The following is a 24,258-nucleotide window of genomic DNA, read 5'->3' as shown; positions in this document are numbered from 1 at the left end:
AGTGCCTTCACACCCCTTGACTTGGAGATTTAAATGGATTTATCTTTCTTTTTTTGTCAACGATCTACACAAAATACTCTAATGTCAAAGTGTAAGAAAAATTTGAAGTGAGAACCCTTTTACCTTTGCACGGTTTTTCCTAGAACTGATGAACAGTTCCATCAGCCTTATTAGCCTTTAAAATGTTATTGTTTATGACAATACATTACATACAGTACCAGTCAAAAGTTTGGACACACCTACTCATTCCAGGGTTCTTCTTTATTTTGACTGTTTTCTACATTGTTGCATAATAGTGAAGACATCAAAACTATGAAATAACACATAGAATTTTGTATTAACCAAAAACAAATATGAGAATACAAGAACAAATACATTTTATATTTGAGAGTCTTCAAAGTAGGACAATTATGTGGCAGGACAATGATGTGGATATATTGAAGCAACATCTCAACACATCAGTCAGGAAGTTAAAGCTTGGTCGCAAATGGGTCTTCCAAACGGACAATGACCGCAAGCATACATCCAAAGTTGTGGCAAAATGGCTTAAAGTCAACAAAGTCAAGGTATTAGAGTGGCCATCACAAAGCCCTGACCTCAATCCTATAGAACATTTGTGGTCAGAACTGAAAAAGTATGTGCGAGCAAGGAGGCCTACAAACCTGACTCAGTTACACCAGCTCTGTCTGAAGCTTGTGGAAGTCTACCTAAAACGTTTGACCCAAGTTAAACATTTTAAAGGCAATGTTACCAAATACTAATTGAGTGTATGTTAACTTCAGACCCACTGGGAATGTGATGAAAGAAATTAAAGCTGAAATAAATAATTCTCTCTACTATTATTCTGACATTTCACAGATAAAGTGGTGATCCTAAATGACCTAAGACAGGGAATCTTCACTCGGATTAAATGTCAGAAATGGTGAAAAACAGATTTTTCATGTATTTGGCTAAGGTGTATGTTAACTTCTGACTTCAACTGTATATGTAAACATGGCATCATGACATCATACCTGTTTTCTGTTTGTCTGTTGATAGTTTGTCTCGTCAAGCCGACCAGCGTGTTTTTCTGTACTCCTGTTCTCTCTAGTCCATGTTTTCTAGTTCTTCTTGTTTTGACCATTCTGCCTGCCCTGAACCTGCCTGTCGTTCTGTACATTTCTGACACTGCTGTGGATTACTGACCTCTGCCTGCCCTTGACCTGTCGTTTGCCTGACTCCTGTTTTGTAAATAAACAACCTTTTGCAGGTTGGTCTCATCCTGAGTCGTGATACTTTTAATCAAGTATGACAATGTAATACTTTTTCCACCACTGGTGGAAATGTATTGTTTCAGCTAGTGGTGCATTCAAAAGTTACCACTTTCCAATAACATTAGAAATAGAGAGAAACATATACAGGAAAATAATGTAACTATTTTGAGATAGTATGGTAAAAAGTATCACTCACCTCAATAGTAGGATATCTCAGTTAGTCTTGTTTCAGTGAAGTGACTTCCTGTCCAAGGTCTGCCTGAATGTGACTCTTCAGTCTCTTCATCACAATACTATATGGATGTAGTCTGTTAAAATCTATCACGGCATCATGTTCAGTCATGTCAACATCAGACTTTCCGTAAAGGCATGGAACACAACAGATGCAGTTCAATATTCAAAGTACAATAATGTATAATAATGTTGTCCATAAAACTATCTGGCGCCATATTGTAATCTTTAAGAAATTATATTACATTTGTCTTTTTTTGTAACACTTTATTTGCAAAGTCCCCCCCCTACATACAGTGCCTTGCGAAAGTATTCGGCCCCCTTGAACTTTGCGACCTTTTGCCACATTTGAGGCTTCAAACATAAAGATATAAAACTGTATTTTTTTGTGAAGAATCAACAAGTGGGACACAATCATGAAGTGGAACGACATTTATTGGATATTTCAAACTTTTTTAACAAATCAAAAACTGAAAAATTGGGCGTGCAAAATTATTCAGCCCCCTTAAGTTAATACTTTGTAGCGCCACCTTTTGCTGCGATTACAGCTGTAAGTTGCTTGGGGTATGTCTCTATCAGTTTTGCACATCGAGAGACTGAAATTTTTTCCCATTCCTCCTTGCAAAACAGCTCGAGCTCAGTGAGGTTGGATGGAGAGCATTTGTGAACAGCAGTTTTCAGTTCTTTCCACAGATTCTCGATTGGATTCAGGTATGGACTTTGACTTGGCCATTCTAACACCTGGATATGTTTATTTTTGAACCATTCCATTGTAGATTTTGCTTTATGTTTTGGATCATTGTCTTGTTGGAAGACAAATCTCCGTCCCAGTCTCAGGTCTTTTGCAGACTCCATCAGGTTTTCTTCCAGAATGGTCCTGTATTTGGCTCCATCCATCTTCCCATCAATTTTAACCATCTTCCCTGTCCCTGCTGAAGAAAAGCAGGCCCAAACCATGATGCTGCCACCACCATGTTTGACAGTGGGTATGGTGTGTTCAGGGTGATGAGCTGTGTTGCTTTTACGCCAAACATAACATTTTGCATTGTTGCCAAAAAGTTCAATTTTGGTTTCATCTGACCAGAGCACCTTCTTCCACATGTTTGGTGTGTCTCCCAGGTGGCTTGTAGCAAACTTTAAACGACACTTTTTATGGATATCTTTAAGAAATGGCTTTCTTCTTGCCACTCTTCCATAAAGGCCAGATTTGTACAATATACGACTGATTGTTGTCCTATGGACAGATTCTCCCACCTCAGCTGTAGATCTCTGCAGTACATCCAGTGATCATGGGCCTCTTGGCTGCATCTCTGATTAGTCTTCTCCTTGTATGAGCTGAAAGTTTAGAGGGACGGCCAGGTCTTGGTAGATTTGCAGTGGTCTGATACTCATTCCATTTCAATATTATCGCTTGCACAGTGCTCCTTGGGATGTTTAAAACTTGGGAAATCTTTTTGTATCCAAATCCGGCTTTAAACTTCTTCACAACAGTATCTCGGACCTGCTTGGTGTGGTCCTTGTTCTTCATGATGCTCTCTGCGCTTTTAACGGACCTCTGAAACTATCACAGTGCAGGTGCATTTATACGGAGACTTGATTACACACAGGTGGATTGTATTTATCATCATTCGTCATTTAGGCCAACATTGGATCATTCAGAGATCCTCACTGAACTTCTGGAGAGAGTTTGCTGCACTGAAAGTAAAGGGGCTGAATAATTTTGCACGCCAAATTTTCAGTTTTTGATTTGTTAAAAAAGTTTGAAATATCCAATAAATGTCGTTCCACTTCATGATTGTGTCCCACTTGTTGTTGATTCTTCACAAAAAAATACAGTTTTATATCTTTATGTTTGAAGCCTGAAATGTGGCAAAAGGTCGCAAAGTTCAATGGGGCCGGAAACTTTCGCAAGGCAGTGTATGGTTTCCATAAGTTTGAAATGTTAAACTAACCAGACTTGATTCAGAGTCAGACTGGAAATCAAAAGTAAATAAAAATATATGTGGAAAGAATATAGCCTTTAATCCTTCATAGTTCATGACCTACATTAAGATCCATATATGATACCTTACTGTAAGCCCCCATGTGTTACTTAAATGTATTTTAACAGGTAAATTAAACGTTTGTTAGACAAACAACAATCTACTGTAGAGTAAAACGTTTAACATTAACATTTATTATCGTCACAGCTATCGGTACACTCATATGTCAAAATAGTGTTTATGTGTGTGTGTGTGTGTATACAGTTTTATTTTGGGCATTTGGTCACAAGGAATTGGAGTTCTTGGTAAGTAGAGGAAGACAGGTTTTTATTTTTGTTACCATGACGTGGAACCTGATATATATGGTGTCTGTTTGCCAACCTCTGATTCACACTCGGTTGTATATCACGTCCTTGAAACAGTTCAATTCAACACTCGTCTAGCTGAAGTTAAATCAACCCGGTAAGCCATATTTTAATGAACTACTTTCACTACTAACTATTTAACAGGCCTATGTTAATAACACTAACAAATAATTGTCAGTCACTAGTGAATGGAGGGAATTGATGCCGGAGAAAATGGTAGGATGATGATTTACTGGGAAAGATGGGTTGATCTGTGATTGTCTGAAGGTTGGAATTAATGAGTGTTGGAATAAATACATAGACACATGAACAGTATAAATGTTTAAGCTCCTCCGATCTGGGGTGAGTGTGAGGATGGGATTACTGTGTGTTTTGTGTTTTGGTTTCACGGTGTGAGAGGTGTGTGCTGGTCGTGGTGGTTATGTGTGCACTCGCTTCCATACCAGGCTGTGCGTCAGGCAGGGCTTGGTCCTCCCCACCCTGGAAAATCCCTTTGGGCAGGGGGCTTCGCCATACTGGCATCTTAGGCAAGTGGGGACGAGTGCTCCCACTGACCATAACACCCACTGATGCGAGCACCCATTCACATTGTCTTTGTAATGTATTTTTGTTGTTTTAATAGCAATAATAGTAATTGTCCTCAGTAATGTTAGAAATTAGTGTTTAAGACGTCATGCTAGAGATAGATAATAAAAAAGCCTAATACATAATTTTGGCACCAAACAATTCACCTGAATACTTGTGTTTTTTTGGGATGAAGTTCTATTGAACAAGACTGGATATTTGTTTCAATATCTTCTAACATGGAGGCTCATGTATGCTCTTATATTAAGATCATTCCAGGGGTTTTCCCCTACCTTTTAATATGTTAAAATTATAGATTTGTAATTTAAACTTAATTATTATTACAGTGTAATTATGACTAGTTGTAAAGTTGTTACTAGTGTTTAACTTTCTTTCTAAACATGAGCTTCAATGACAAAAGGTCAGAGTTTATATTTCCACAGGTGTTTGAATTACATTGTCAGTATTCTGCCGGCAGAGTACTGTATTTTTGTAGTTATAAAATGTCTTTAATCTCATTAGAAATATTATAATTTATAGATGTGTCTTCGTAAAATGATTACATGTCACATGAGATATCCTATGTTTTCTCTCCCGAAACTCTTACTCTGTCTCTCTCTCGCTCTCTCTCTTTTCCTCTCTCTCACACACACAACCACAATATAGATCTGCTATACAGGGAAATGATGGGTTTTCTCTGCCTTCTCCTCTCTCTGACTGCTTTACAAGTGGAGGCTTTCAGTGGGGGAGGATCTTCCATTGCTTCTCAGTGTGGCTCAATGCTACCTGGTAATAGTTTTCATGGCAGCACAGGGCAGAGCTCTTCCTCACCATACACTGTCACTGTCAACCAGACCACCTACCAGCCAGGAGACACCATCCAAGGTGAGTCACTGAGATGTTGTTGTGCAATTTAAATGTTTGAAAATGAAACAATTTGTGAAAAGACTAAATGTAATTTTAGCTGCCAACTTTCAGATGAGAATGAAACAAGGTGACGATTAATATTTACTTCTATTGATGAAAAATATGACTAGGTCTTTACGAGTTTATTCGGAAGATAACAGCTCTATAAACACTCTTTTGTGGTGCCCCAACTTTGTAGTTAATTACATTTACATGATTAGCTCAATCAGTTAATATTAATTACAGAGAAAGGGTTTTATAGAATATCATATCATATCACTTAGGTGACACATCTCTCTCCCTTTCTCTACATTTCTCTCTCTCCCTTTCTACCTCTCTCTCTTTCTCAGTGACTCTGTCAGGAACCTTCACCTATAAAGGGTTTCTTCTGGAGGCCCATGAGGAAGGACAGAACAAGGCTGTGGGAACGTTCTCTCTCGGCAGTGGGACTGGAATCATTCTTGTGCCTTGCAATGGGATTGCAGTGAGTTACTGTTAGGGTTGTAAAATTCCCAAAACTTCCCCAGTTGGAGGATTCCCACCCTGCTCCTACCCTCCTGAATCATGAGATCCTCCAACTGAGATTTCTGGAAAACCTGGGACATTTTGGGAGAGTTTCTGTTATTTTGTAACCCTAGTTACAATACAGCACAGGACATTCTGGCCGTATTCTTCACTGTTACCAATTTACCCACTGATTTGTTGGATTATATTGACTCATCAATATGTCAAATGAAACTGACTTGAGACCAATAATAGGAGAGTTTTTACTGGTCAGGCTATACAATGAGGAAATACTCCTGGCCTGGATTATAATGAATAAAGTTGATGAAATGACAGAGTTAGGGTTGCAAAAATTCCGGTATCTTCCCCAAATTCCAAGGTTTCCAGAAATCCTCGTTGGTAGATTCCAGATTTCTTAATTAAAACCTGGGTATTTTGGGCAAGTTACAGTAATTTTTCCAACCTTAAACAAGAGTTTGTTACCTTTACGTACTATAGCTAGAACCACCAATAAGAAATGATCAGTGTCTTACCTTACATCAATGTACCAAGATCATTATCCTCTAGTGATTGACATTACCTGTTGTTTTATTGTTAGGCCTCTGGGGTGAGTCAAAGCAACAATCAACCTAGATCATCAGTAACAGTCACCTGGACAGCACCATCCTCATCCTCATTGGGCAACATCGTAGTCAAGTGAGTCTCTACTAGAGTTGAACATTTACAGTAACTTTCTCCAAATTCCCAGGTTCTCCAGAAATCCTGGTTGGAAGTTACTGGAATTTGGCAACCAAAGTCTCTGCTAAAACCATCACAAACACAACAATTCTTTTTTACATGATTATTCTGTAGGACATAACTGAAATAAAAAATGTCACCATGTCATCAAATCAATTTTTTTGGTCACATACACATGGTTAGCAGATGTTAATGCGAGTGTAGCGAAATGCTTGTGCTTCTAGTTCCGACCGTGCAGTAATATCTAACAAGTAATCTACCAATTTCACAACAACTACCTTATACACACAGGTGTAAAGGAATTAATAAGAATATGAACATATAAATATATGGCTGTGCGGCATAGGCAAGACGCAGTAGATGGTATAGAGTATAGTATATACATATGAGATGGGTAATGTAGGGTATGTAAACATTATATAAAGTGGCATTGTTTAAAGTGACTCGTGATACATTTATTACATCAAGTGTTTTATTATTCATGTGGCTAGAGATTGAGTCAGTATGTTGGCAGCAGCCACTCAATGTTAGTGATGGTTGTTTAACAGTCTGATGGTCTTGAGATAGAAGCTGTTTTTCAGTCTCTCAGTCCCAGCTTTGATGCACCTGTGGTGACCTCGCCTTCTGGATGATAGCGGGGTGAACAGGCAGTGGCTCGGGTGGTTGTTGTCCTTGATGATCTTTTTGGCCTTCCTGTGACATCGGGTGGTGTTGGTGTCCTGGAGGGCAGGTAGTTTTCCCCCGGTGACGCATAGTGCAGAACTCACTACCCTCTGGAGAGCCTTGCGGTTGTGGGCGGAGCAGTTGCCGTACCAGGATTCAAGTGACAAGCCAAATTCGGTGACAAGCCAAATTTCTTTAGCCTCCTGAGGTGTATGCCGAGGAACTTAAAACTTTCCACCTTCTCCACTACTGTCCCATAGATGTGGATAGGGGGGGCTCCCTCTGCTGTTTTCTAAAGTCCACGATCATCTCCTTCGTTTTTTGACGTTTAGTGTGAGGTTATTTTTCTGACACCACACTCCAAGTGCCCTCACCTCCTCCTGTAGGTCGTCACGTCGTTGTTGGTAATCAAGCCTACCACTGTAGTGCCGTCTGCAAAGTTGATGATTGAGTTGGAGACGTGCGTCATGGGTGAACAGGGAGTACAGGAGAGGGCTGGGAACTCACCCAGGATCAGCGGGGTGGAGATGTTGTTTCCTACCTTCACTACCTGGGGGCAGTCCGTCAGAAAGTTCAGGACCCAGTGGCACAGGGTGGGGTCGAGACCCAGGGTCTTGATCTTGATCTTAATAATGAGTTTGGAGGGTACTATGGTGTTAAATGCTGCATTGTAATCGATGAACAGCTTTCTTACATAGGTATTCCTCTTGTCCAGATGGGATAGGGCAGTGTCCAGTGTGATTGCGATTGCGTCGTGTGTTGACCTGTTGGGGCGGCAAGCAAATTGGAGAGGGTCTAGGCTATCAGGTAGGGTGGAGGTGATATGATCCTTGACTAGTCTCTCAAAGCACTTCATGATGACGGAAGTGAGTGCTACAGGGCTATAGTTACCTTAGCTTTCTTGGGAACAGGAACAATGGTGGCCCTCTTGAAGCATGTGGGAACAGCAGACTGGGATAGGGATTGATTGAATATGTCTGTGAACACACCAGCCAGCTGCTTTGTGCATGCTCCGAGGATGCAGCTTGGGGTGCCGTCTGGGCCTGCAACCTTGCGAGGGTTAACCTTGCGAGGGTTAACACGTTTAAATGTTTTACTCATTTAAGGAGAGCCCACAGGTTTTGGTAGCGGGCCGTGTCAGTGGCACTGTATTGTCCTCAAAGTGAGCAAAGAAGTTGTTTAATTTGTCTGGGAGAAAGACATCGGTGTCAGCGACGGGGCTTGTTTTCTTTTTGTAATCCGTGATTGACTGTAGACCCTGTCACATATGTCTCGTGTCCGAGCCGTTAAAGTGTGACTACTTTGTCTCTAAACTGACGCTTAGCTTGTTTGATTGCCTTGGGGAGGGAATAGTTACACTGTTTGTATTCGGTCATGTTTCCGGTAGCCTTGCCATGATTGAAAGCAGTGGTTCGCACTTTCAGTTGTGTCCGAATGCTGCCATTAATCCACAGTTTCAGGTTGGGGAAGGTTTTAAAAGTCACCGTGTGTACAACATCACAGATGCACTTGCTAATAAACTCGCTCACCGAATCCACGTACATCAATGTTGTTGTCTGAGGCTATCCGGAATATATCGCAGTCCACGTGATCGAAGCAATCTTGAAGCGTGGAATGCGATTGGTCACCCAAAAAAAGTTGGGTGAAAAAAAGACAAAATTACTTTTTACAAATGCAATCAGTTTTACACATTTATTCTATGTCATCACATAGATCTTGAAATGATGTGGAAACAACATTTATTCAACTAATTTTACCCCAGGGGATGCCTCTAAATGTTTGCTCCGGGATGCAAAATTCCATAACATTTTCCAAACCTATTAGGTTAGTGGATAATGGATAATCTGCAAAATCAGGCTTGAATGAGCACAGCGAATTCAACAACTATGGGATTGAAAAAAATAATGGGTATTTTGAGAACATATCAGGAATTTTGTGTGTAGTCTAATATTGGCACATTTGTCTGTCTTCCTCTTCAAGGTCAACATTTATGAAGACCTCCAGTGTATTTTGGATTGCAGTGCCTAGCGTGACAGTTAACCGACTGTCCTCAGTTGTCAACACCACAAGTGCTCCTACTACAACTACAGCTCCTAATACAACAACTACTGCTCCTACGACAACAACTACAACTCCTACTACAACAACTACAGCTCCTACTACAACAACTACAGCTCCCATGACAACAACTACCGCTCCAACTAAAACAACTACTGCTCCTACTACAACCACTACAGCTCCTACTACAACAACTACTGCTTCTACTAAAACAACTACTGCTCCTACTACAAAAGCTACAGCTCCTACTACAACAGCTACAGCTCCAAATACAATAACTACAGCTCCTACTACAACAACTACTGCTCCGAAAACAAAAGATTCTGCTACAACAACTACTGCTTCTACTAAAACAACTACAGCTCCGAATACAACAACAACTACTGCTCCTAATACAACAATTACAGCTCCTAATACAACAATTACAGCTCCTAATACAACAACAACAGCTCCTACTACAACTACTGCTCCTACTAAAACATCTACTGCTCCGACTACAACAACTACAGCTCCTACTAAAACACCTACAGCTCCTACTAAAACAACTACTGCTCCTACTACAACAACTACAAATCCTACTACAACAACTACAGCTCTGACAACAACAAATACATCTCCTACGACAACAACTACTGCTCCTACTACAACAACTACAACTCCTACGACAACAACTACAGCTCCTAGAACAACAACTACAGCTCCTACGACAACAACTACAACAACAACTACAACTCCTACTACAACAACTACAACTCCGACTACAACAACTACATCTCCTAGAACAACAAATACATCTCCTACGACAACAACTACTGCTCCTACTACAACAACTACAACAACAACTACAACTCCTACTACAACAACTACAACACCGACTACAACAACTACATCTCCTAGAACAACAACTACAGCTCCTACGACAACAACTACAGCTCCTACGACAACAACTACAACTCCTACTACAACAACTACAGCTCCCACGACAACAACTACTGCTCCAACTAAAACAACTACTGCTCATACTACAACAGCTACAGCTCCTACTACAACAACTACTGCTTCTACTAAAACAACTACTGATCCGACTACAACAACTACAGCTCCTACTAAAACAACTACTGCTCCTACTACAACAACTACAGCTCCTACGACAACAACTACAACTCCTACTACAACAACTACAGCTACTACTACAACAACTACAGCTCCCATGACAACAACTACCGCTCCAACTAAAACAACTACTGCTCATACTACAACCACTACAGCTCCTACTACAACAACTACTGCTATTACTAAATCAACTACTGCTCCGACTACAACAACTACAGCTCCTACTAAAACAACTACAGCTCCTACTACAACAACTACTGCTCCTACGACAACAACTACAACTCCTACTACAACAACTACAGCTCCTACTACAACAACTAGAGCTCCTACGACAACAACTACTGCTCCTTCTACAAAAGCTACAGCTCCTACTACAACAACTACAGCTCCTACTACAACAACTGCAGCTCCTACTACAACAACTACAGCTCCTACTAAAACACCTACAGCTCCTACTAAAACAACTACTGATCCTACTACAACAACTACAAATCCTACTACACCAACTACAGCTCCGACAACAACAACTACATCTCCTACGACAACAACTACAACTCCTACAACAACAACTACTGCTCCTACTACAACAACTACTGCTACTACGACATCAACTACAACTCCTACTACAACAACTACAGCTCCTACTACAACAACTACAGCTCCCACGACAACAACTACTGCTCCAACTAGAACAACTACTGCTCTTACTACAACCACTACAGCTCCTACTACAACAACTACTGCTTCTACTAAAACAACTACTGCTCCGACTACAACCACTACAGCTCCTACTAAAACAACTACTGCTCCTACTACAACAACTACTGCTCCTATGACAACAACTACAACTCCTACTACAACAACTACAGCTCCTACTACAACAACTACAGCTCCCACGACAACAACTACTGCTCAAACTAAAACAACTACTGCTCCTACTACAGCCACTACAGCTCCTACTACAACAACTACTGCTTCTACTAAAACAACTACTGCTCCTACTACAAAAGCTACAGCTCCTACTACAACAACTACAGCTCCAAATACAATAACTACAGCTCCTACTACAACAACTACTGCTCCTAAAACAAAAGATTCTGCTACAACAACTACTGCTTCTACTAAAACAACCACAGCTCCGAATACAACAACAACTACTGCTCCTAATACAACAATTACAGCTCCTAATACAACAATTACAGCTCCTAATACAACAACAACAGCTCCTACTACAACTACTGCTCCTACTAAAACATCTACTGCTCAGACTACAACAACTACAACTCCTACTAAAACACCTACAGCTCCTACTAAAACAACTACTGCTCCTACTACAACAACTACAAATCCTACTACAACAACTACAGCTCTGACAACAACAAATACATCTCCTACGACAACAACTACTGCTCCTACTACAACAACAACAACTCCTACGACAACAACTACAGCTCCTAGAACAACAACTACAGCTCCTACGACAACAACTACAACAACAACTACAACTCCTACTACAACAACTACAACTCCGACTACAACAACTACATCTCCTAGAACAACAAATACATCTCCTACGACAACAACTACTGCTCCTACTACAACAACTACAACAACAACTACAACTCCTACTACAACAACTACAACACCGACTACAACAACTACATCTCCTAGAACAACAACTACAGCTCCTACGACAACAACTACAGCTCCTACGACAACAACTACAACTCCTACTACAACAACTACAGCTCCCACGACAACAACTACTGCTCCAACTAAAACAACTACTGCTCATACTACAACAGCTACAGCTCCTACTACAACAACTACTGCTTCTACTAAAACAACTACTGATCCGACTACAACAACTACAGCTCCTACTAAAACAACTACTGCTCCTACTACAACAACTACAGCTCCTACGACAACAACTACAACTCCTACTACAACAACTACAGCTCCTACTACAACAACTACAGCTCCCATGACAACAACTACCGCTCCAACTAAAACAACTACTGCTCATACTACAACCACTACAGCTCCTACTACAACAACTACTGCTATTACTAAAACAACTACTGCTCCGACTACAACAACTACAGCTCCTACTAAAACAACTACAGCTCCTACTACAACAACTACTGCTCCTACGACAACAACTACAACTCCTACTACAACAACTACAGCTCCTACTACAACAACTAGAGCTCCTACGACAACAACTACTGCTCCTTCTACAAAAGCTACAGCTCCTACTACAACAACTACAGCTCCTACTACAACAACTGCAGCTCCTACTACAACAACTACAGCTCCTACTAAAACACCTACAGCTCCTACTAAAACAACTACTGATCCTACTACAACAACTACAAATCCTACTACACCAACTACAGCTCCGACAACAACAACTACATCTCCTACGACAACAACTACAACTCCTACGACAACAACTACTGCTCCTACTACAACAACTACAACTCCTACGACAACAACTACAACTCCTACTACAACAACTACAACTCCGACTACAAGAACTACAGCTCCTAGAACAACAACTACAGCTCCTACAACAACAACTACAGCTCCTACGACAACAACTACAGCTCCTACGACAACAACTACTGCTCTTACTAAAACAACTACTGCTCCTACTACAACAACTACTGCTACTACGACATCAACTACAACTCCTACTACAACAACTACAGCTCCTACTACAACAACTACAGCTCCCACGACAACAACTACTGCTCCAACTAGAACAACTACTGCTCTTACTACAACCACTACAGCTCCTACTACAACAACTACTGCTTCTACTAAAACAACTACTGCTCCGACTACAACCACTACAGCTCCTACTAAAACAACTACTGCTCCTACTACAACAACTACTGCTCCTATGACAACAACTACAACTCCTACTACAACAACTACAGCTCCTACTACAACAACTACAGCTCCCACGACAACAACTACTGCTCAAACTAAAACATCTACTGCTCCTACTACAGCCACTACAGCTCCTACTACAACAACTACTGCTTCTACTAAAACAACTACTGCTCCTACTACAAAAGCTACAGCTCCTACTACAACAACTACAGCTCCAAATACAATAACTACAGCTCCTACAACAACAACTACTGCTCCTAAAACAAAAGATTCTGCTACAACAACTACTGCTTCTACTAAAACAACCACAGCTCCGAATACAACAACAACTACTGCTCCTAATACAACAATTACAGCTCCTAATACAACAATTACAGCTCCTAATACAACAACAACAGCTCCTACTACAACTACTGCTCCTACTAAAACATCTACTGCTCCGACTACAACAACTACAACTCCTACTAAAACACCTACAGCTCCTACTAAAACAACTACTGCTCCTACCTCAACAACTACAAATCCTACTACAACAACTACAGCTCTGACAACAACAAATACATCTCCTACGACAACAACTACTGCTCCGACTACAACAACTACAGCTCCTACTAAAACAACTACTGCTCCTACTACAACAACTACTGCTCCTACTACAACAACTACAACTCCGACTACAACAACTACAGCTCCTAGAACAACAACTACAGCTCCTACGACAACAACTACAGCTCCTACTAAAACAACTACTGCTCCTAATACAACAATTACAGCTCCAAATACAACAACTACAGCTCCTACTACAACAACTACAGCTCCTACGACAACAACTACTACTCCAACTAAAACAACTACTCCTCCTACTACAACCACTACAGCTCCTACTCCAACAACTACTGCTTCTACTAAAACAACTACTGCTTCTACTACAACAACTACAGATCCTACTACAACAACTACAGCTCCTACTACAACAAATACAGCTCCTAATAAAACAACTACAGCTCCTAATAAAACAACTACAGGTCCTAATAAAACAACTACAGCTCCTAATACAACAACAAATACAGCTCCGAATACAACAACTACAGCTCCTAATACAACAACTACTGCTCTGAATACAACAACTACACCTCTTAAAACAACAACTACACCTCTTAAGACAACAACTACACCTCTTAAAACAACAACTACACCTCTTAAAACAACAACTACTGCTCCTAATACAACAACAACTACACCTTCCTAATACAACAACTACAGCTCCTACTACAACAACTACAACTCCGACTACAACAACTACAGCTCCTAGAACAACAACTACAGCTCCTACGACAACAACTACAGCTCCTACGACAACAACTACTGCTATAACTAAAACAACTACTGCTCCGACTACAACAACTACAGCTCCTACTAAAACAACTACTGCTCCTACTACAACAACTACTGCTCCTACGACAACAACTACAACTCCTACTACAACAACTACAGCTCATACTACAACAACTACAGCTCCTACGACAACAACTACTGCTCCAACTACAAAAGCTACAGCTCCTACTACAACAACTACAGCTCCTACTACAACAACTACAGCTCCTAATACAACAACGACAGTTCCTAAAACAAAAACTTCTACGACAACAGGAACTTCTACTAATACAACAACTACTGCTCCAACTAAAACAACCACAGCTCCAAATACAACAACTACAGCTACTCCTACAACAACCACAGCTCCAAATACAATAACTACAGCTTCTACTAAAACAACTACTGCTCCTAATACAACAATTACAGCTCCAAATACAACAACTACAGCTCCTACTACAACAACTACAGCTCCTACGACAACATCTACTACTCCAACTAAAACAACTACTCCTCCTACTACAACCACTACAGCTCCTACTCCAACAACTACTGCTTCTACTAAAACAACTACTGCTTCTACTACAACAACTACAGATCCTACTACAACAACTACAGCTCCTACTACAACAAATACAGCTCCTAATAAAACAACTACAGCTCCTAATAAAACAACTACAGGTCCTAATAAAACAACTACAGCTCCTAATACAACAACAAATACAGCTCCGAATACAACAACTACAGCTCCTAATACAAAAACTACTGCTCTGAATACAACAACTACACCACTTAAAACAACAACTACACCTCTTAAGACAACAACTACACCTCTTAAAACAACAACTACACCTCTTAAAACAACAACTACTGCTCCTAATACAACAACAACTACACCTTCCTAATACAACAACTACAGCTCCTACTACAACAACTACAGCTCCTACTACAACAACTACAGCTCCTACTACAACAACTACAGCTCCTAAAACAACAACTACTGCCCCTACTACAACAACAACTACTGCTCCTACTACAACAACTACAACTCCTACGACAACAACTACTGCTCCTACTACAACAACTACAACTCCTACTACAACAACTACAGCTCCTACTACAACAACTACAGCTCCTAGAACAACAACTACAGCTCCTACGACAACAACTACAGCTCCTACGACAACAACTACTGCTCTTACTAAAACAACTACTGCTCCTACTACAACCACTACAGCTCCTACTACAACAACTACTGCTCCTACTAAAACAACTACTGCTCCTAATACAACAACTACAGCTCCTACTACAACAACTACAGCTCCTACGACAACAACTGCAGCTCCTAATAAAACAACTACAGCTCCTAATAAAACTACCGCTCCTCATACAACAACAACTACTACTCCGAATAAAACAACAATTACAGCTCCTAAAACAACAACTACTGCTCCTAAACAACAACAACCACAGCTCCTAAAACAACAACTACAGTTCCCAATACAACAACAACTACAGCTCCTAATACAACAACTACAGTTACTAAAACAAACACTTCTGCGACAACAGGTACTGATACTAATACAACAACTACTGCTCCTACTGAAACAACTACAGCTCCTAATACAATAACTACAGCTCCTACTACTACAACTAATGCTCCTAAAACAAAAGATTCTGCTACAAGTACTGCTTCTACTAAAACAACTACATCTCCTAATACAACAACAACTACTGCTCATAATACAACAATTACAGCTCCTAATACAACAATTACAGCTCCTAATACAATAACTACAGCTCCTACTACAACAACTACTGCTCCTACTAAATCAACTACTGCTCCTACTACAACAACTACAGATCCTACTACAACAACTACAGTTCCTAAAACAAAAACTTCTGCTACAACAGGAACTTCTACTAATACAACAACTACAGCTCCTACTAAGACAATACCAGATCATAGTCTAACAACAACTACAGCTCCTACTACAACAACTACATCTTCTACTACAACAACTACAGCTCCTAATAAAACAACTTCAGCTCCTAATAAAACAACCACAGCTCCTAATAAAACAACCACAGATCCTAAAACAACAATTACACCTCCTAATACAACAACTTCAGTTCCAAAAACAAAAACTTCTACTACAACAACTACTGCTCCTACATAAACAACTACATCAACCTAATACAACAATAACTACAACTCCTAATACAACAACAACTACAGCTCCGAAAACAACAACTACAGCTCCTCATACAACAACTACTGCTCCGAATACAACAAATACACCTCTTAAAACAACAACTACTGCTACTAACAAAACAACTACTGCTCCTAATAAAACAACTACAGCTCCAAATACAACAATAACCACAGCTCCTAATACAACAACTACACCTCCTAATACAACAATTACACCTCCTAATACAACAACTACAGTTCCTACTTCAACAACTACAGCTCTTAATACAACAACTACAGCTCCTACTACAACAACAGCTCCTACTACAACAACTCTAGCTCCTACTACAATAACTACAGCTCCTACTACAATAACTACAGCTCCTACTACAATAACTACAGCTCCTACTACAACAACTACTGCTCCTACTACAACAACTACTGCTCCTACTACAAAAACTACAGCTCCTACTACAAAAACTACAGCTCCTACTACAACTACAGCTACTATTACAACAACAACTACAGGTCATACTGCAACAACTACTGCTCCTACTACAACAACTACAGCTCCTACTACAACAACTACAGGTGCTAATACAAAACTACAGCTCCTAATACAACAACTACAGCTCCTACTAAAACAAATACAGCTCATAATACAACAACTACCGCTCCTAATACAATAACTACAGTTTCTAAAACAACAACATACAGCTTCTAAAACAACAACTGCACCTCCTAATACAACAACTACAGTTTCTAAAACAAAAACTTATGCTACAACAAGTACTGCTACTACTCCAACAACTACTGCTCCTACTAAAACAACTACAGCTCCTACTACAACAACTATGGCTCTTACTGCTACATCTGCTACTCCTACTACTATGACTCCTAATACATCAACAATCAACAATTCAATCTACAATCTGCTGCTACTGTTCTACCTCCTCTTGCACTTTTGGTAATGTCCTCAGACACATTTGTGCAAGTGTAGATACAGAATTATTATTATTATTATTATTATTTATTTTTTTGGAAAGGTTTTATTGGTACAATTCCTTTAAAAACAGCTCATACATTTTTTACATCATTTATACACATAAAAACGGCAAAAAAGCATAAAACACAGCATTTGAAAGTTACATTTAAATTTGTTAAAAAGTACATGTTGTTAAAACCAATGAAAACAACTATGAATAAAAGTACTTTCCTTGTAAAAACATCAAATCTGTAAAGGCCATTTAAAATGTGTACTAATGATCTAACAAAGGTAAAACATTTTTAAGACATGAAAAATATGTTAAAAAGCCACTTTGTTAAAAGGCTGTCTTCAGTCCCTTGTACAGGAGCGGGGTGAGTCTTTATCAAGCTCACCTCATCCTGCTCTTCTGAATGGATCATCTTCCCGTCCTTTGGGGCCCAGAGGGGATCCCTCCCCTAGGCGCATCGCCCTAGGCGCTGCAGCGCTGTCAGGCCGTGGCCGCCGGGACCTAGGGTGTTGTGGGGGACCCTTCGCTTGGGGTCGAGGCCCCCTTTCTTCCCAGGGCTTCCGTGGCTACCATGGCCACTGCCTGGGGGGTGGTCTCTACGTTTTTCGCTACCAGCAGGTTACGGGAGGACCACAGTGCTTCCTTCAGGCACGTGAGGGTGGGCCAGAGCTTGGTGAAGGTCTTCGATGGAATGGGCCTTCGGTCCACCCCATACAGCACGAGCTGAGGTGTTAGGTCCTCCCCTGCTGGCAGACACGAGGTGATCAGGGGGCCTGCTTCCTTCCACAGGTCCCTGGCGGCTCTGCACTCCCAGAGCATGTGCCTCACCGACTCTTCTTGGCCGCAGCCTGGTCGGGGGCACGCGGATATCCTCGCCATGCCCCGTGAGTGCATAACGGCCCTGACCGGGAGGATCTCGTGGGCGACCATCCAGGACAGGTCCCGATTCAGGAGAGCAGGATGGGCCACGTTGCGCCAAACCGTTGTGGGCTCACCTATAGCGAGCCCGCGCACTGGACATACTGGTTCCCGATCCTGCACAAGAGAGAGAAGAGAGCGGTGTTTTGTTAAAACCGTGACTGTTTCTTTTTCCAGTTTAAAATGTCTTAAAAACTTCTGGAGCTGGACGTAGTGCGTGGGTAGCAGGAAAGAGACTGGGGCTCGCAGGTCGACTGGGATCAGCCTCAGGGTCCTGAGGTAAGATCCCAGCCAGAACCGTGCGAGGGCCTGAGTCTTATTATTGTACTATTTTTAACTCCATTTAGCTGGCACTGTTGAGTATAGTGCTATTCCAGATTGGCTGGTGTGGTCTCTTGTAGTTCAACAGTCGATTTTCACAGCGGTTTTTAAACCTGATCATTATGATCCATTACAGCACGCATAACAAAGTACTTAATACAAATCTAGACATGTTCTTCTCTTTCTACAGAAATGCTAACAACATTTGTGTAAGGTAACAAAAAGTCTAAAACATTGAATTACCCACAATCCTCTAATGTCACATGACAAGTTATTGAGAAAACCTGTCTGAAAATTAAGTCACTTTAAAACCTTTTCCATGTCAGGTCCCCTAAATAAGGGTCTAGTAGCAGTTCTGGACCCTTTCCGAACAACCAACAGTTTTGTGAGCATAGCGATCTGTGAACAATGATATGACATGTAAACTTTGGCATACAGTCAGTTGTGTGAAATAAGATTGATACTAAGTTGCACGCAATTTGTGCAGGGGGGTGTTTGACAGATGCAAGCAACAAAACATTTGAGCAGAATGCTTCATGTGACATTGGCTTTATGCTCAGTGCAAAAACTGAGTCTCCCCATGTAGTTGTTGCTGCCTGCGGGAAGCTGAGAGCGAGAGTGTGAAATTGGATCCTGCATTTGCATAATATGTGACGTGTCACATTTTTGGGCCTATCCAGACAAAGAGTAGATATCCTCTGGCTATGAGCATCGGAGCTCCACTTGTGATCAGGCATATGTAAGGGAAGAGCCTAGAGAATGCAACAAAATCAATCTCGGATTTACAGCTCTCAACATTCAATTTGTAGAATTTAAACATGACCAAATTCGCTTTGTCACAAAGGGACAAAATGTTGCGCTTAAAGCCAAGGTTGTAACGAGTCCGCATGTATTTGAATCGTGTCTCTGTGTCACTGAGGACGCAGGACAGAATGTTCTCTGTAATCAGCAGTATGAAATGGTGCCATAGAGTAGAATCATTTTTATTTGACAGTTGTAAGAAAAGTGCAATTATATAGTAAGTTGTTTAGAATTTGATTGCTACTATATTTAGAGGACATTTACATGATTTCAAGCCCTATTCACCCACTTTTGTTGAATATGAAAATGAATTAATATGATATGTATTATTTTCATATTCCTTGTACTATGTAATTGAGCTTGTGTCCTCAAAAGTGAGTATAGTACACCTCAGCTATTTATATACAATCGGTACAAAAAGGTGAGCGCTTTATCTTTTTTTGTAGTACAGTTGAAGTCAGAAGTTTACAGACACTTATGTTGGAGTCATTAAAACTCCTTTTTCAGCCACTCCACACATGTCTTGTTAACAAACTATAGTTTTGGCAAGTCTGTTAGGACATCTACTTTGTGCATGACACAAGTCATTTTTCCAGCAATTGTTAACAGACAGATTATTTCACTTATAATTCACTGTGTCACAATTCCAGTGGGTCAGAAGTTTACATACACTAATTTGACTGTGCCTTTAAACAGCTTGGAAAATTCCAGAAAATGATGTCATGGCGTTAGAAGCTTCTGATAGGCAAATTGACATCATTTGAGTCAATTGGAGGTGTAACCGTGGATGTATTTCAAGACCTACCTTCAAACTCAGTGCCTCTTTGCTTGACATCATGGGAAAATCAAAAGAAATCAGTCAAGACCTCAGGAAAAAAATTGTAGACCTCCACAAGTCTGGTTCATCCTTGGGAGCAATTTCCAAACGCCTGAAGGTACCATGTTCATCTGTACAAACAATAGTACGCAAGTATAAACACCATGGGACCATGCAGCTGTCATACCATTCAGGACGGAGACACGTTCTGTCTCCTAGAGATAAACGTACTTTGGTGCGAAACGTGCAAATCAATCCCAGAACAACAGCAAAGGACCTTGTGAAGATGCTGGAGGAAACAGGCACAAAAGTATCTATATCCACAGTAAAACGAGTCCTACATCAACATAACCTGAAAGGCCGCTCAGCAAGGAAGAAGCCACTGCTCCAAAACCGCAATAAAAAAGCAAGACTATGGTTTGCAACTGCACATGGGTACTTTTTGGAGACATGTTCTCCGGTCTGATGAAACAAAAATAGAACTGTTTAGCCATAATGACCATTGTTGTGTTTGGAGGAAAAAGGGGGAGGCTTGCAAGCCGAAGAAAACCATCCCAACCGTGAAGCACGGCGGTGGCAGCATCATGTTGTGAGGGTGCTTTGCTGCAGGAGGGCCTGATGCACTTCACAAAATAGATGGCATCATGAGGGAGGACAATTATGTGGATTTATTGAAGCAACATCTCAAGACATCAGTCGGGAAGTTAAAGCTTGGTCGCAAATGGGTTTTCCAAATGGACAATGACCTTAAGGACAACAAAGTTAAGGTATTGGAGTGGCCATCACAAAGCCTTGACCTCAATCCTATAGAACATTTGTAGGCAGAACTGAAAAAGCGTGTGCGAGCAAGGAGGCCGACAAACCTGACTCAGTTACACCAGTTCTGTCAGGAGTAATGTGCCAAAATCCCCCCAAGTTATTGTGGGAAGCTTGTGGAAGGATACCCAAAACATTTGACCCAAGTTAAACAATTTAAAGGCAATGCTATCAAATACTAATTGAGTGTATGTAAACTTCTGACCCATTGGGAAGGTGACGAAAGAAATAAAAGCTGAAATAAATCATTCTCTCTATTATTCTTCTGACATTTCACATTCTTTAAATAAAGTGGTGATCCTAACTGACCTAAGACAGGGAATATTTGCTAGGATTAAATGTCAGGAATTGTGAAAAACTGAGTTTAAATGTACTTGGTTAAGGTGTATGTAATCTTCCGACTTCAACTGTATGTATCATTACTAGTTATTTTTTTTAAGGCCCTCATGATGAATACATTTTCTTTTTAGATGATATTTAACAGGTTTTTCAAACATAATTTATCTTGTAGTTGTGTTTAGAAATGTATCTATGACCACTTTCTTTATGGGTGTGATTGTCAGTGGTACAGCAGTTAGCCAGCTCTTGGCCGGCCTAATCAGATCATGCATTTGTGATTGGTGAGTTTGCTGTAGCATCATATGCCCAATCACAAAACCTTTGCGCCCTGCTAATCAGGGTGGAACTACACCGGCGCAGGATTTCCTTTGTCAGCTCCTGGTCAGCCGTCAACCTTTTATAAATCAGATACTTAGACAATACAGGAAGCTTTCCATTCATCACCAAAACATACTTCATTAATTACAACAACAAAATCTGATGAACCTGCTGATGTTAAACATTGTTGATCTTTTTTCAGTCCAATGAGTCAACGATTGTTGTGTATGAAAATGGAACATTTACAGTTCAACACGCCTTGTACAATGGAACTGCATTTATCAACAAAACACAAGTAAGTTTAAGTCTCTAGTGATATTACCAATTACGGATTCAATGGATTAATTCTCCTCAGGTGCAACAGACAGTCCTGTTTCAACTTCCATTATATAATAGTTTGATTATTTCATACTTTTCTTTCAGGTGGAAGTGACGTACAAAGAACTTGCTTATGATCCTAATATAAAAATAATCCAATTGAACTTCATCATCCCTGATCATTTGGCTCCACTTTTGCTCCAAAACTTGAATTTAAGGCCTAACGTGTTCTGTGTCCGAGGATCTGTTGAGGATAATGGTAAGATTCAGGAGAGCTTGTTCTTAAATTACTGCTTTTATGTCTACCATAGAATGCTATATAAAATGTACATTTGTTGACTATGCTGACACAGCTGTTTTTGCATCAAGCAAGAGTGCTCGTACACAAGCGTGTGCACACACACACACACACACACACACACACACACACAGACGCACACATACTCGGGTGAATTGTCAGGACATTGTAGTCCTTAAATTGTAGTCTTGGCAAGGTAGGAAAACATGAATGACACCTGCAAGCACACACACACACACACACACACACACACACACACACACACCTAGGAAAGAGAGGAAGTGCTCTGTGACTTTGAAAGACTGTGGATATTTCCAAAATGTGCTTCCTTGTTCTTCTCCTGCAGGTGATCTTGGCTCTCCCTCCATCAAACTTTTGACAGGCCTCTCCAGTCAGGTTTCATCAAGCTGTAGGAAACCCCTTTTTCACGGTGAGTGAAGTCGACTTTTGGTCATTTCACTCAATATGGTCATTGTACACTGTGGTCATTGTGGACTGGGGTCATTGTACACTGTGGTCATTGTGGACTGGGGTCATTGTACACTGTGGTCAAGTTCTGCCGAACTTCCAAAGGAGAACTTTACATCCAAGTTTAACATTTTATTGATTTGGCTATTTTTGTTCAATATATATATATATACTGTAGTCAGGCATATTTATGCAACTGTGTATATCTTTTCTCCTGTCAATTATGTTTTGTTTAGTGTTTATTTGTTTCATTTATTTTTTATTTGTTGAAATGTACATAGCATACAGTGTAAAACTATTCAAATATACCAACCCAATCTCTTTATATTCTTATCAATGCTAATGTAAATTAATGTTTTTGTGTCCTGATAAGATGAGTCATTCGGACGTTTTACAGATGTAATGTATCTGATACTGAAGGCCTTTTGCTCCACTAGGGGTTGAAAGGAACAAGTTCTTCAAATATTTGATATGGGAGAGCCTCTAGAGCAAGAGAAGTTAAGAAATATATACTCTTATGCAAGAACACTGTCCATATATATTTTGTACATAATTTCTTCTCCCGTACCATATAATTTTGTATTTCTTTGGCTGTGTTTACACAGACAGCCCAATTCTGATCTTATGTTATTAATTGGTCTTTTGACCTATCAGATCAGCTTTAAAAAATAGCTGATGTGAAAACATCTGATGTGATGGGTCGAAAGACCATTTAGTGGAAAAAAATTCACAATTGGGCATCCTGTGGAAACGCATACTTTGTGATGATAAGACATTTACAGGTCGACCAGAGAAGCCACATCCCTGATTGGCAGATGAATTGCAACGCTGATTAGAAGCACCTGCTACTCACTGCTAACTCACCTGTCTACCTTATAATAAATACTGTTTCTTATTGTAAAAGTTGTGAACCTACACACTGTAGAAGGCTGTTCAGCCAAATCATATGTGGATGCTATCCTGATGTAGTAAAAATAATAACAATAAATCAAAAATTAACTAA

The 24,258-nt window shown here is 40.3% G+C and overlaps 1 protein-coding gene across 8 annotated transcripts; it reads left to right on the top strand.

The window, feature by feature from the left end:
- Positions 1–3,866: 3,866 nt before the first annotated feature.
- LOC135510409 (mucin-2-like) lies at positions 3,867–24,258 on the top strand. Of its 8 annotated transcripts, none has more exons than XM_064931295.1 (8): positions 3,867–3,928; positions 5,062–5,280; positions 5,652–5,785; positions 6,404–6,501; positions 9,187–17,437; positions 22,374–22,466; positions 22,595–22,748; positions 23,134–24,258. In XM_064931295.1, the coding sequence occupies exons 2-5, from the start codon at positions 5,079–5,081 to the stop codon at positions 14,525–14,527; spliced, it is 5,775 nt and encodes a 1,924-aa protein (XP_064787367.1). In that variant the 5' UTR covers positions 3,867–3,928; positions 5,062–5,078; the 3' UTR covers positions 14,528–17,437; positions 22,374–22,466; positions 22,595–22,748; positions 23,134–24,258. The 8 variants fall into 8 exon arrangements, 7 of the variants coding, with proteins under 7 accessions (XP_064787367.1, XP_064787366.1, XP_064787365.1 ...); XM_064931294.1 differs by having other exon boundaries at positions 9,187–17,813; XM_064931293.1 differs by having other exon boundaries at positions 9,187–19,038.

This window comes from Oncorhynchus masou, chromosome 23, assembly GCF_036934945.1.
Source record: "Oncorhynchus masou masou isolate Uvic2021 chromosome 23, UVic_Omas_1.1, whole genome shotgun sequence".
NCBI lineage: Eukaryota > Metazoa > Chordata > Actinopteri > Salmoniformes > Salmonidae > Oncorhynchus > Oncorhynchus masou.
This window is presented reverse-complemented; position numbering and strand designations above follow the sequence as displayed.